This window comes from Phoenix dactylifera, chromosome 11, assembly GCF_009389715.1.
Source record: "Phoenix dactylifera cultivar Barhee BC4 chromosome 11, palm_55x_up_171113_PBpolish2nd_filt_p, whole genome shotgun sequence".
In the NCBI taxonomy this organism is placed as follows: domain Eukaryota; kingdom Viridiplantae; phylum Streptophyta; class Magnoliopsida; order Arecales; family Arecaceae; genus Phoenix; species Phoenix dactylifera.
Window position 1 is genome coordinate 21,868,323 of NC_052402.1, and position 14,045 is coordinate 21,882,367.

Here is a 14,045-nt window from a genome sequence, read left to right on the forward strand (position 1 = left end):
TTCCGGATTTGGGGCAAAGTTTCTATTCTGATGCTTAATGTTCACTCTTTTGTAATCATAGTTTTATGCATGGTTTTCCCACGCTGGAAATTAGATCATATTGCACATCATTGTTCTATGCTCACGCGGCATGGCTTTGTGGAATTGGTTAGCAGATTTCTCTTCCACACCCCCGCCTCCCCCAACCCCCCTCCAACCTCCTCTTTTTCCTGCGCTTGAGTTTGCGGAGAATCCAACGGTTACTTTGTGTATGTGTTTAAGTTCGGATGGGGGATTTTCTGAAGAATTATGTTTACCCGTAAGCACGGCATATGATATCTCACAGACAACACACGGAACCTGTCTCATTTGTTCTCTATATTGTGATTGGATGATTGAAAAATAGAATATGTCAGTGCTAGCTACTAGTGGCGAAGAATCTTGTCCATTTAGACAGCACTTGCTCATCCTTTTGCTCCTGATTGGTCCTCAAAATCAGCGAGATTTTTTATTGAGGAAAAAGGAAGAGATATTATTTTGCTATGTTTTGCATGCACATCCATTTAACAACTTCTAGTTCTCTCTTCCCTTCTACCCATCCCCCCACCTTGAGAAGCTCTAAGCCAAGCTCTAGTCATGAACAACGCAAAGGTTTATCTGGTTGCTGTCCTGATAAGTTTGATACGTGTCGGCATGCAGATTCTCACCAAGGCTGCCTTCAATACAGGCATGAGCACTACTGTTTTTGTGTTCTATAGACAAGCATCTGCAGCTCTGTTCTTGACACCTATCGCATTTGTACTTGAAAGGTACTCCCTCCCCCCCCCTTTTGTATAATTCCATTCTTTAGTAGTTACTTTATTCATGGATGGTTGAAGAATTTTGTTCTTCAGGAAAAGAGCTCCACCACTACCATTTATGGTTTGCTTCAAGATTTTCATGCTAGCTTTCTTGGGGTAAGTTTTGGCTTTTGATAGCTATCAAGTAATTAACTTCAGACCAATACGACTACTCTTTGCTGCGTATTTAGTCTTTGAAGAACTCATCACTTCTTGCGTTCCTAATTTTCTACTCATTTATCCACACAAAAATTTCATTCTGCACATCTACTTTAGTTTGAAACACTGGTTCTTTTTATGTGACACCATCCTTCATACTGCGGATTTAGCAGTTCTTTTTTAGTTTATTGCACTAAAGTTATTCATGCTTTTCTAAAATTTTTTTTGTGTGTGCATGTGTGGTTAGGCTTGCGGTTTACTTCAACATACTCTCCCTGGCTCTTGATTATACTTCAGCAACATTGGCAGCTGCAATGATAAATTTCATTCCTGTGCTTACCTTCATTTTTGCTGTTCTATTTGGGTATGGCTCGATCACGTTGCTCGTAAGTCCTAGTATTTTTTTAACAATAAGTAGCTACTCCAATGGATTTTTTGCAGAAAGACTACTGTTCTATTTTATATTGATAAGGATAGAGAAGCTTTGGATCCACACACTATGCTTTAGTTCAGCAGTTTGCACATTTCCTTCAATCTGGAAGAGGATTTAGGACTAAACTTAAGAAGCATTTCTGAAGAATTTAATCCAAACAATTCTGATTGAACACCAACTATTGTTCTCAACAAAAAAATAAAAAAAACAGGGAATCTAGGACTATCATCCATGACAAGGAGGCCTTGCGAGAGTTCATAGGATTATATGCCATTCATCATGGTAATATGCAATTTTTGTTTTTGAGAGAGCCAATAGTATACAAAATAGAAAGATGAATGGCTGCCACAAACCTTGCACTCATGGAGTTACAGTCACCGAACAAAAAGAGAATATGGAGATCATGCTATCATAATGAAATACCAAATTACGATAATTATTTGAATGAATGCTACTATAAAGTCTCAATCGGGCAGTGCCTCTACATAACAGAATGGAAGCTATCAAGTTAAGGAGTCGTAAAGGGATTGCAAAAGTTTCTGGAGTAGTGCTCTGCCTAGCCGGTATTTTGACAATGGCCTTCTACAAAGGACCTCACTTGAAATCCTTTATCCACCATTCCCTCCTTGGCCAAGGACATAGCCACAGCGATCGAAGTCACAGCCATTCTCACAATACATGGATCTTGGGAACCTTCCTCATGACCATTGCCGCTTCAACATTGTCTTTGTGGATGGTGCTACAGGTATGACTCTAGGCATTAATCATACTTTCCATCCTTCAAAGTGGACATGGACACCCTAACGTTTTCATCTTACTTCAAAATAGGGACCTGTGTTGCAAGAGTATCCTTCCAAGCTTCTATTCACTACCCTACAGTGCCACTTTGGCACCGCTCAATCATTCTTCATAGCACTGGCTTCTGAGAGGGACTTCTCTCGGTGGAAGTTGGGCTCCGACATCAATCTAATCGCAGTGGGTTATGGTGTAAGTATATTTTTGCGTGCACCGTTTTGCTCCAGTGAAACATTGTGTAAGAAAAATGATCGATTTCCAAAACTAAACTTAAAGAGGAATCCTAGCAAGGGAATTTATTTCTGCTGCCATAGCTAGCATTGCTCGGTTACAGATGTGTGGAAATTATGCTGCAGTCCAAAAGATTCAAGGCTTTAAGCTTTCTTCTCAAGAAAAAAAAAGGTTTTAAGCTTCAAAGTGGAAGACTGCTAGGCTGATAAACGCAAGTCGCGGACTTAGCTAGTTGATATTAGATAATTATATAAGGCCTAGTTTGTCAATATTTCAAAGATATACTTTGATGTCTTTTATGATGGTGCTAATCATTTACTATAGGCATCTTATGAAACCAACCTTAATCACTGACAGAAATAAAAGCGAGTCTGATACATGATCAAATTAGCCAAAGGAGACGGACTGATTTGTATATGGTTACTAGTATATGGTTTTAATTACTTTAGTTATATGTCAAATATATATATCACTAGAGAATAATGAGGAATATATAGGGTTAACGATTGCTTAATTTTTTCAACTTCCCTTATTGTATTTCTTCTAGCAATTTTTTACTCATAGTCTAAGTGATGCATGTCGCAGAGCATCATTGGCATTGGAGTTTCATATTACTTGCAGTCATGGACCATTGAGAAAAGAGGGCCAGTTTTCTTAGCCATGTTCATGCCGTTAACTCTAGTCATCACCATGATACTCTCTTCATTTCTCCTAGCAGAACAAATTGGTTTGGGAAGGTGTAGTTCCATGCTCAACAAAATCTCCTTTCTCAATTTTATATTAACATGCTTAAAGTAGAAGTTTGGCTACTAGTCTCATGTTGATACTGCAGTGTTTTAGGTGGAAGCCTGATGGTCGGAGGCCTTTACAGTGTTCTCTGGGGAAAGAGTAAAGAACATGCTGATAGCAACATACAAATGAGGGAAGATGGAGAATCTTGCTTAGAGGAGAAAAAAATCGCACCATCAGTTGAGACTACACAAGCAACATAAGTTGTCCAATTATGACGTAGAACCGGTTGCCGATCGCAGAGGACGTCGCAGCTGTGGAGATGTTTCGACCATGGATGAAGTCGCTATTAACGAAGAGTTGGGATCAACCATCTGATTTCCGTTTCGTCTAGTCAAGAGTCCTTCTGAATTCGAACTCTGTTTTGAATGAGGCATGAGTCTTTGTTTCTGTTTTAAGTTGGTTTAGGTTTGGTTTGTTTTATTTTCTGAATCCTGGTTGAATCCCGGTTGGAGTAGGAGTCCTTTGTTTCGTTTGAGTTAAAGGGTTGGGGTTGTGTAGCCTATATAAGGCATCGTTGAAGACCTTGAGGGGGTTTTTTCCGTTCTGTTTTTTTTCTTCAACCGCCATTGATTGAAAACTAGAGAACTCTGTTCTGTTTTCTGAATATCAGCATTCCTGTTTTATGCTCTGTTTTGAGTCAGCAAACAGTGATTGCTTGGGATTCAAAGCTTCTTCCTCGATTGGAAGTCTTGTTCTTCCTTGATTGACCCACGCTTCCAGCCGCATCAATTGGTATCAGAGCAGGTTTTTCTTATGGCGATGGCAAACGACAGTGTTGGGAGCGTCCATCCCATCAACGGAGATCATGGGATGCCGGCCCTTTGGGCGGTGGTTCGCAACCTTGAAGATGCTGTGCGGAACATCCAGCAGACACTCAACGAGTTGCGGATCGAAAACATAAGGGAACCCAACTGGAATCAGGTTCAAGCGGGCGAGAACTTCTCTCGTGGCCAACCGGTGCCGGCGCGTGACCCTCCCCATTAGCATAGGCAGCATGTCTACTCGAAGTCGTCCGACGAAGAAGACGAAGGATTGGCCTTCGACGAGTTCAATAGGCTGCAACAAAGGCACAATGCAAATCCAGCAGGTTATAGGCCCAAGAGGATTGATCGGAACCGACCTTCAAATCTTCCTGTCTTCAGCGGCAATCTACACATCGAAGGTTTTCTGGATTGGATGGCTGAAGTAGAAAAATTCTTCGATTACATGGAGATCCCGGACCAGAAGAAGGTGAAGCTTGTTGCATAAAAGTTGAGGGATGGAGCATCTGCATGATGGGAGCAATTGCAACACAATCGTATGCGGCAAGGGAAGATGCAAATCACCACCTGGCGCAAGATGAAGCAACATCTGCGTGGCTGATTCCTTCCGTCTAATTACGAGCAGACACTGTATCATCAATACCAAAATTACAGACAGGGCCTCAGGATGGTGACCGAGTACATGGATGAGTTCAACCGTCTCAACGCCCGTAACAACATGTCAGAAATGAAAAATCAGCAAGTGGCCAGGTACATTGGAGGATTGAAACCGGCGATCCGAGATCAGGTGGATCTACATCCGGTATGGAGCCTATCTGAAGCCACAAGTTTGGCCTTAAAACTCGAGGCGCAGGCGGCATGGAAGGCGCATCAATTTCAGCCCACGAATCGAGCATCTTCCTCGCACTCCACCATAGCAAAGAGAAGCCTATTGATGGGACGGCTACCTCGAGCCAACCACCACCGACATCCACGTCAAGAGGAGCTGAAAATTTCAGCGAGCAGCAGGTGGCCCAAAAAAATAGTGGCAACCCCTATGAGAAACCAATGCCTATAAAATGTTACAGGTGTCAGAAAGTTGCGTATCGGTCTAACGAATATCCGAAACAGCGATTAATCAATCTAGTCGAATCTGAGGATGAAGAAGAGATGTCGTATGAGGAGGAAGAGCATGAAGAGGAGCCGACCGACAACGAAGACATTGAGGTGACAGCGCCGGATCAGGGAGTTCCAGCCTCTTTTGTGGTTCAGCGAATTCTATTTGCCCCGAGAAATGAAGAGGAATCGCAACGCCACAACATTTTCAAAACCTGCTGCACCGTCAACAAGACTATGTGTAATGTGATTATTGACAGCGACAGCAACAAAAATATTGTTTCTTCCGCATTGGTTCGTGTGATGGAATTGAAGACAGAAAGGCATCCGTCCCCTTACAAGATTGGATGGATTAAGAAAGGTGCTGAAATAAGAGTGGAAAATGTATGTAGGGTGCTATTGTCCATTGGGCGGTACTACAAGGATGAGGTGGTGTGTGATGTGATAGATATGGATGCATGCCATGTTCTACTTAGACGTCCATGGTAGCATGACACAGATGTTACATTCAATGGCTGAGACAACATATACATGTTCCGATGGCATGGTAGAAAAATTCTGTTGGTGCCTATGAAAGAGAAGCATACCCCAAAACTTCTCAAGTGGAGGGGAGGTCCTTCCTTGCGGTTTCAGGAGAGCAGTACATGGTAGACCTTGAGAAGGCTGAAGAGGTCATGATGCTAGTTGTTAAGGGAGCAGATATGCCTATCATGCAGCAGGTGCCCAAGGAGTTCAAGGAGTTGCTGATGGAGTTCAAAGACATCACACCTGCAGAGTTACCACATGGACTGCCTCCCATGCGAGATATGCAGCACCATATTGATTTGGTGCCTGGTGCAAGTCTCCCCAATCTGCCTCATTACCGCATGAGTCCTAAGGAGAGCGAAATTCTGCAATAGCAAGTTGAAGATTTGATCAAGAAGGGGCTGATTCGGGAGAGCATGAGTCCATGTGCAGTGCATGCACCGTTGACGCCGAAGAAGGATGGGGGTTGGCGCATGTGTGTTGACAGCCGCACGGTTAACAGGATAACGGTAAAATACCATTTTTCCATACCCCGTTTGAACGATATGCTCAACATGCTGGAGGGAGCAAAGGTCTTCTCCAAAATTGACCTACGGAGCAGCTACCATTAGATCCGGATTCGTCCTGGTAATGAGTGGAAGACGGCGTTCAAGATGAAGGACGGGCTGTACGAGTGGATGGTCATGCCTTTTGGCTTATCCAATGCACCGAGCACCTTCATGAGGATAATAAACTAGGTACTGAAATTATTTATTGGAAAGTTCGTCGTCGTCTACTTTGATGATATTTTGATCTATAGTCGCAATGAGATTAACCATAAGGAACACTTCCGAGCGGTTTTGCTTACTTTACGGGAGAATCAGTTGTTTGTTAATCTTAAGAAGTGCCATTTTGTTACAACACGCTTGGTGTTCCTGGGATTTGTCGTTAAGGCTGATGGTATACATATTGATGAGGATAAAGTGAAGGCAATACGGAAATGGCCGAACCCTACAAATGTCAGCCAAGTCCACAGCTTTCATGGGTTAGCGACGTTCTATCGACATTTCATCCGAAACTTCAGCACCATCATCGCTCCAATCACCGAATACATGAAGAAGGGCTGATTTCAATGGGGGGAGCAGCAGAAAGCAAATTTTGAGTTGATAAAAGAGAAGCTGACCTCTACACCAATACTAGTATTATCGAGTTTTGAAAAGCTGTTTGAAGTGGAATGTGACGCTTCTGTGATCGGCATAGGGGCAGTTTTAACCTAAGAAAGACAACCCGTGGAATACTTCAGTGAGAAACTTAGTGAAACACGGCAGAAGTGGACAACCTATGAGTTGGAGTTCTATGCCATCATCCGTGCATTGAAGCATTGGGAGCATTACCTTATTTAGAAAGAGTTCGTCCTCTACAGCGACCACCAAGCTTTGAAGTACATTAATAGTCAAAGCAATCTGAACCGAATGCATGTCCGGTGGGTGAGCTTCTTGCAGAAATTTTTTTTTGTGTTGAAACATCGATCCGGGCAACAGAACCGAGTGGCTGATGCACTGAGCCATCGTAGTGCCTTGCTGACTACTATGCGGACAGAGGTTGTGGGGTTTGAATGTTTGAAGGAACTGTATGCGGAGGATGAAGACTTCAAGGATGCGTGGGTGAAGTATACAAGTCATCAAGTAATGGGAGATTTCCACATTCAGGATGGCTACTTGTTTCGAGGAAATTCCTTATGTATTCCCATATCATCATTGCGAGAGAAGCTGATTAGAGATCTTCATGGTGGCAGTTTTAGTGGGCATATGGGTCGGGACAAGACCATTGCTAGTCCTATGGAAAGGTATCATTGGCCGCAGCTGAGAAGAGATGTTGGAAAGTTTGTTCAGAGGTGCTATACTTGTCAAACAGTGAAGGGGCAGTCGTAAAACACTGGTCTTTACATGCCTCTACCTATGCTGAATGCTATTTGGGAGGATCAATGGATTTTATGTTGGGTCTTCCCAGAACACAAAGGGGGCACATGTCATCCCTTGCAAGAAGACATCATATGCATCTCATATTGTGAGGTTGTTCTTCCGAGAGATTGTTCGTTTGCATGGAGTACCACAATCCATAACATCGGATCGGGATTCAAAATTTTTGAGTCATTTTTGGCTTACCTTATAGCGGATATTCGACACTTCATTAAAATTCAGTAGCACCGCACATCCCCAGACTAATGGGTAGATGAAAGTGATTAACAGAACACTTGGTAATTTGATTCGATATATTTGTAGAGGCAATCCGAAACATTGGGATCATGCCTTAGCCCAAACAGAGTTCGCTTACAACAATGCTGTTCATAGTGGAACCGAAAAGTCGCCTTTCTCCATTGTCTATTCAAAGGCACCAAAGCAAGCCTTGGATCTAGTGTGTCTACCGAAAGTTCCTGGAAGAAATGTAGCAGCGGAAAATCTTGCAGAAGAAGTTCAAGCCATATAATTGGAAGTGAAGAAGCGCTTAAAGGAATCGAATGCTAAGTACAAGGCAAAGGTAGATAAACATCGGAGGCACAAGGAATTCTAAGAGGGGGACATGGTGATGGTTTTTCTTCGAAAGGAGAGATTTCTGGTGGAAACTTACAGCAAATGGAAACCAAGGAAATATGGTCCCTACACAATTTTGAAGAAGATCATAGCAACACATATGTAATTGATCTACCAGATGATATGGGGATTTCGAAGACATTTAATGTTGTTGATATTCATGAGTATCATGATTCTGAGGAGCGGCTGTATTCCAACATAAACTCGGGGACGAGTTGTTCTCAAGTGGAGGGGACTGATGTAGAACCAGTTGTTGATCACAGAGGATGTCGCAGTTGTGGAGATGTTTCAACCGTGGATGAAGTCGTTGTTAAGGAAGATTTGGGATCAACCATCTGATTTCCGTTTCGTCTAGTCAAAAGTCCTTCTAAATTCGAACTCTATTTCGAATGAGTCATGAGTCTTTGTTACTGTTTTAAGTTGGTTTAGGTTTGTGTTACGGGGGAACTAAGCCGCCATGCTCCACGTGACCGGCACGCGCGCCCATGAAGACTACGGCTGTCCTTTGATCCAGCAATCCGACCCCGAGTCGGACATCTTCGGCTCCACAGCCCGACCTCGAGTCGGCTGCCCTTCGATCCAGCAGTCCGGCCCCGAGTCGGACATCTTCGGCCTCGCGGCCCGACCCCGAGTCGGCTGCCCCTTAATCTAGCAATCCGACCCCAAGTCGGATATCCTCAGCACCGCAGCCCGACCCCGGGTCGGCTGCCCCCTGATCCAGCACTCCGACCCCGAGTCGGAGATCTCTTGATAACGACAGGCTGCTTCCCAGAGGCACGCCGAGGCCTCCTGCTCCACTACTCCCTGCAACGGCTGTATCCGATGCTGTTCCACGATCTCCTGTATCAGCCGTACAAAGCGGAACTCCACTACGCCCTGTCATGGCCGTACCCAGCGCTGCTCCACGACGCCCTGTAACGGCCATGTCAGTGGCCACTCCGCCGCGCACACGATGACAAACCCCCCTCAGAGACCCCCCAGCCAGGTATATATGCGGCTGGGGGGAGAAGGGGGGGCGGGTAAGCAATATCTTCCAGAGCACTCTCTTGCTTGCGATTATTATCTCTCCTTCTCCTCCAATCTCCTCTGACTTGATCGTCGGAGGGCCCCCACTACCCCAGTGGTGGTGCGAGGCTTGCTCGCAGGTTTCCCGGTGGAAAGTGGAGCGTAACCAACACCAACCAAGACAACTCAGACGGAACCCCGTTCACACCGCTGTGTCAATCGTTCTCGGTTTGGACCACCAGCAACAGTTGGCGCTAGAGGAAGGGACTGATCTCAGAGCGATCGTAATGGCACGGCGAGGTGGTCGTGGAGCTTCCAATACCTCCGGTCGCGGGGCCTCTCGCGCCTCCGGCCGGGAGGCCGCTGCGTCTCCAACACATTCTCAGCAACACTCCACCATTCCACCCCCCATTCAGATGGTCGAAGCCGCTCAGTTCGACCAGTTAGCCCAGCAGGTTCGCACCCTCGCAGAGGTAGTGCAGAACCTGCAGGGTGTGATGTCTCGAGCGCCACAGCGGGCCCAGGAGCCGCTGCCCCCGAGCGCTCACCTGTCTTCCTCAACCCGCGCTCCTTCCTCTCCCATGGGGAGGAGCGCCGGCGCGAGGAAGGTTCTCGAGCACGGTCCATTCTGCCAGGACCTTCTCATCGAAGCTGCGCGGGGTACGAGAGGCGGACCCGGGCGCGTTCTCCGACCCCCCAGTCCTCGAGGGGCCCGCACTCCAGTCGGTCCCCCTCGCGCCGCTCCTTGTCTCCCACCCACCGGTCGCGCTCCCTGGACCGGCGGGTGGACGATCTCCACAGACAACTCCAGGTCCTGAAGGGCCACTCCAAAGATCTCTTCGCCGACTTGGAGATCTCCTTCCAACCGGCGCTTGCCTCGAGGATCCTGCGGACCCTAAATCCGCCGGGATTCAAAATGCCGGCGATCGAGCCCTATGACGGGGCGGCGGACCCGCGGGATCACGTGGAGAGTTTCAGGATTCTTATGCTCCTCCATGGAGCATCAGATCCCCTCCTCTGCAAGGCCTTCCCGGCGACCCTCCGTGGCCCAGCCAGGGCGTGGTTCGCCGGCCTGGAGGCTGACTCTATCCAGTCCTTTGACCAGTTCACTCGCCTCTTCATCAGTCATTTCGCCGTCAGTAGCCGGCGGCGATTGGTTTCCGACTCCCTCTTTGATGTCCAGCAAAACGAGGGAGAAAGCCTGCGGGATTACCTTACCCGCTTCAACAAGGCTACATTGGAGGTCCGGAACCTGAGCCAGGAGGTGGCTCTCTCAGCCCTGAAGCGTGGCTTCCGGAAGGGCAGACTCACCTTCTCCCTGGACAAACGCCTGCCGCGGAGCTTCCCGGAGCTGTTGTCTCGGGCGAACCAGTATGTAGACGCCGAGGAGGCAGCCGCCCACCGGAACAAGGAGGCCGCCGAGGCCCCTCTAAAGCTCGGGAAGAAAAGGCGAAAAGAGGCACCCCAGAGGAGGAGCCCGACGCCTCAACATCGGCGCAGAAGCCCGTCACCGGCGAGGAACCACGGCGCCCCACGCCCTCGTTCTCCGCATCGACGCTTCAACCGGTACACCCCACTCCTGGCTCCCCGGGCCCAGATCCTTATGGAGGTCAAGGGGCGGGAGAACCTCCCGGTCCCGAGGCAGATGAAGAAAATCCCTGGGAGGAGGCCCTCTCGAGCGTACTGTGAGTACCACCGAGACCACGGCCACGACACCGAAGACTGCTTCCAGCTTCGGGACGAGATCGAGGCTCTCATCCGCCGAGGGCGTCTCGGTCGATATGTAAACGACCGACGTCCCCCCGCAGACCCGCGCCCGGCCGACCCGGCCCCTCAGGAGCCTCGGGAGCAGAATCGACCCGTCGCGGGCATGATCCACACCATCACTGGGGGCTGCTCTCGGCCTGTGAGGAACGCAGGGGGCTCGGTGGAAGCATCAGGGGTGGCCGTCGCGAAGAGGCAGCGGGTCGGAAATGTAATCACTTTTTGTGATGAGGATGTAAAGGGGGTTCAGACCCCCCATGATGATGCCATGGTGATCTCCCTCACTATGGCGAACTATGATGTAAGGCGTGTTCTTGTGGATAGTGGAAGCTCAGCTGATATTTTGTTTTACGAGGCCTTCCAAAAGATGAGCTTGTCCCAACAAGTGTTGCACAAAACATCCACCCCCCTCATAGGATTCACTGGAGACGCTATCTCGGCCGAAGGTGTCGTTGAGCTGCCTGTGACTGCGGGCGTTGCACCCGCAGAAGCCACGGTGCGGCTCGGGTTCTTGGTCGTCCGTGTTCCCTCGGCCTACAATGCTATCCTCGGACGACCCGGACTGAACGCCCTTCGCGCGGTAGTCTCTACATACCATTTGCTAATGCGGTTCCCCACGGCGGCCGGGATTGGAGAGGTCCGAGGTGACCAACCGACCGCACGGCAATGTTTCCTAGCAACTCTCAAAGGGAAGAAGCCCGTGGAGGCCCTAAGCGTCGAGTCCCTTGACGCCAGAGACGAGGTGGCTTTGCGGCACGGGGAGCCGGCCGAGGGTGTGATCGAAGTTCCCCTTGAGGAGGGTCGCCCGGACCGTACGGTCCGGGTCGGTGCCAACCTCGACTCGGAAGCTCGGCTCAGGTTAGTGGAATTCCTCCGAGCCAATGCTGATGTATTTGCCTGGTCGGCGGCCGATGTACCCGGGATCGACCCGGAGGTCATTTCTCACGCCCTCAACGTCGACCCGACCCACCGACCAGTAAAGCAGAAGAAGAGACACTGTGCCCCGGATCGGATCCGGGTGGTCGACCAGGAGGTAGACAAACTCTTGGATGCAGGCTTCATAAGGGAGGTGAGCTACCCCGAGTGGCTGGCAAACGTCGTACTTGTCCGAAAGGCGAGCGGGAAGTGGAGGATGTGCGTCGACTACACCGACCTGAACAAGGCGTGCCCCAAGGATAGCTTTCCGCTTCCACGGATAGACCAACTGGTCGACGCGACTTCCGGCTATCAGCTGCTGTCTTTCATGGACGCCTTCTCCGGCTACAACCAAATAATGATGGCTCCACAGGACGAGGAGAAAACTGCCTTTATAACAGACTGGGGGCTGTACTGTTACAAGGTAATGCCCTTTGGTCTGAAGAATACTGGCGCCACTTACCAGCGCCTCGTCAATAAGATCTTCAAGGAGCAGATTGGCCGGAACATGGAGGTGTACGTGGACGATATGCTGGTGAAGAGTCGCCATGCAGACCAGCACATTGCGGATCTGGAAGAGACTTTCGCCACCTTGCGGAAGTTTCGCATGAAGCTGAACCCAGCGAAGTGCGCCTTTGGTGCTTCGGCCGGGAGGTTCCTCGGTTTCATTGTCAACCAGCGGGGGATCGAGGCCAACCCGGACAAAATCAAGGCCATCCAAGATATGTCCCCTCCGACCAAAGTGAAGGAGGTTCAGGAGCTCGCTGGAAGGGTCGCCGCGCTCGGACGATTTGTGGCAAAATCGGCCGAACGCTGCCAACCGTTCTTCAAGGTGTTGAAGCGTCCGAAAGACTTCCTTTGGACGGCCGAATGTCAAGTGGCATTCGACCAACTCAAGGAGTACTTGGCGTCTCCTCCCCTGCTGTCCAAGCCGCAAGAGGGGGAGATGCTCTACCTCTATCTGGCGGTCTCCCCAACCGCAGTCAGCGCAGTACTGGTTCGGGAAGAGGCAAAGCTCCAGAAGCCTGTGTACTACATCAGCCGGGTCCTACGGGATGCCGAGACGCGGTATGCGAAGGCGGAAAAGATCGCCTTCGCGCTGCTCACTGCGGCCAGAAGAACACTCACCGACATGAGACAGACACAGCTGGCAGCCCCGACGTCAGAGACCCCCAACTCCCGGACCCGCCGACGGTCCTTCTCCAGCAGCACTGTTTCGATGAGGTTTCGGGCGCCATCGGTAGTGAAGGCCGACCCCGATTTCTCCCCGGAGCCGGATGGTGGTTCTGCAGCCTTACCCTTATCCATCGCCTGGGAAAGAGTCCTGCTGATTGTGCTCGGGGCGGGGGTCACTCCAGGAATTGATAGGGCCCCGCTCGGCCGGGGCCTCGGCGCGTCCCTCCTCGGATCATCAGGAGCCGGCTGAGTTGAAGGCCGGACCGGGGACCGATCACGCCCGACCCGTCCGTCTCGAGCGGGCTCGGATGATACCTCCGGAATAGCGGCAGTCTCACCACCGGAGGGCTGATACAGCGTCAGCTGCCGGTCCGTGCCCACGGCGTCTCCCTGATCGGTGGGCCCGGACTCGTCGGTCGGCGTCGGAGGCACCTCCTTGCGGGACTTCTTCGCCGGCGGGGCCCCGCTCGGAGGAGCTCGTTTCCTCCTCCGGACCGCTTCCAGTAGGGACGACCTACCAACAGCCGGTCCCTTGTCCGACCGCATGACGTCGTCAATCTCTGTAACAAGAACGAGATGGTCGAGGGCTGAGAAACCGAAGGAAAGAACGAGACGAAAGAGGAGAAAAGAGTCAAAAAAGAAATGGTGGCGGGCTCACGGTCGGTGGGGACCGAGCTCAGACCGACATTCACCAAGGTATCCTCGGAAATAAGGCGGGCCACCGGGGGGAGCTGGCCCTCGGCAACCAACCCCTTCAAGGCAGCCAAGCCATCGGATTCCTCCCTCGACAGTCTCGATAGGCCGATCGGGGACTTCATCGGCATCTCCCAGGTCGCCCTGATTTCCCAAGAGGGATCTACATCGATGAAGAAGAAACGCTCCTTCCAGCCGTGAATGGAGGAAGGAGCCTCTTTGACGAGGCCGCACCCTCGCCGCGCCGCAAAGCACCACCACCCTTTGTCCTGGGGGTGGCCACTCAGGCTGTAGAACTCCCAAAAAACATTCA

General features: G+C 49.8%; 1 protein-coding gene across 4 annotated transcripts; it reads left to right on the forward strand.

Annotated features, from left to right (window-relative positions):
• Nucleotides 1-165: 165 nt before the first annotated feature.
• On the forward strand, nucleotides 166-3,868 carry LOC103722449 (WAT1-related protein At5g64700-like). 4 transcript variants are annotated; one of them, XM_008813009.4, is made up of 7 exons: nucleotides 166-788; nucleotides 873-935; nucleotides 1,225-1,341; nucleotides 1,903-2,155; nucleotides 2,239-2,397; nucleotides 3,022-3,173; nucleotides 3,269-3,868. In XM_008813009.4, the coding sequence occupies exons 1-7, from the start codon at nucleotides 616-618 to the stop codon at nucleotides 3,426-3,428; spliced, it is 1,077 nt and encodes a 358-aa protein (XP_008811231.2). In that variant the 5' UTR covers nucleotides 166-615; the 3' UTR covers nucleotides 3,429-3,868. The 4 variants fall into 4 exon arrangements, with proteins under 4 accessions (XP_008811231.2, XP_008811234.2, XP_026666334.2 ...); XM_008813012.4 differs by having other exon boundaries at nucleotides 3,277-3,868; XM_026810533.2 differs by having other exon boundaries at nucleotides 3,058-3,173.
• The last annotated feature ends 10,177 nt before the right edge of the window (nucleotides 3,869-14,045 follow it).

What these genes read in the sequence shown, in the direction of transcription:
- LOC103722449 (XM_008813009.4), top strand. Translation starts at nt 616, where the DNA reads ATGAACAACGCAAAGGTTTATCTGGTTGCTGTCCTGATAAGTTTGATA. An exon ending in TTCATGCTAGCTTTCTTGGG is followed by an intron (nt 936 to 1,224) that starts GTAAGTTTTGGC and finishes ATGTGTGGTTAG; the next exon opens with GCTTGCGGTTTACTTCAACA. An exon ending in TAATCGCAGTGGGTTATGGT is followed by an intron (nt 2,398 to 3,021) that starts GTAAGTATATTT and finishes TGCATGTCGCAG; the next exon opens with AGCATCATTGGCATTGGAGT.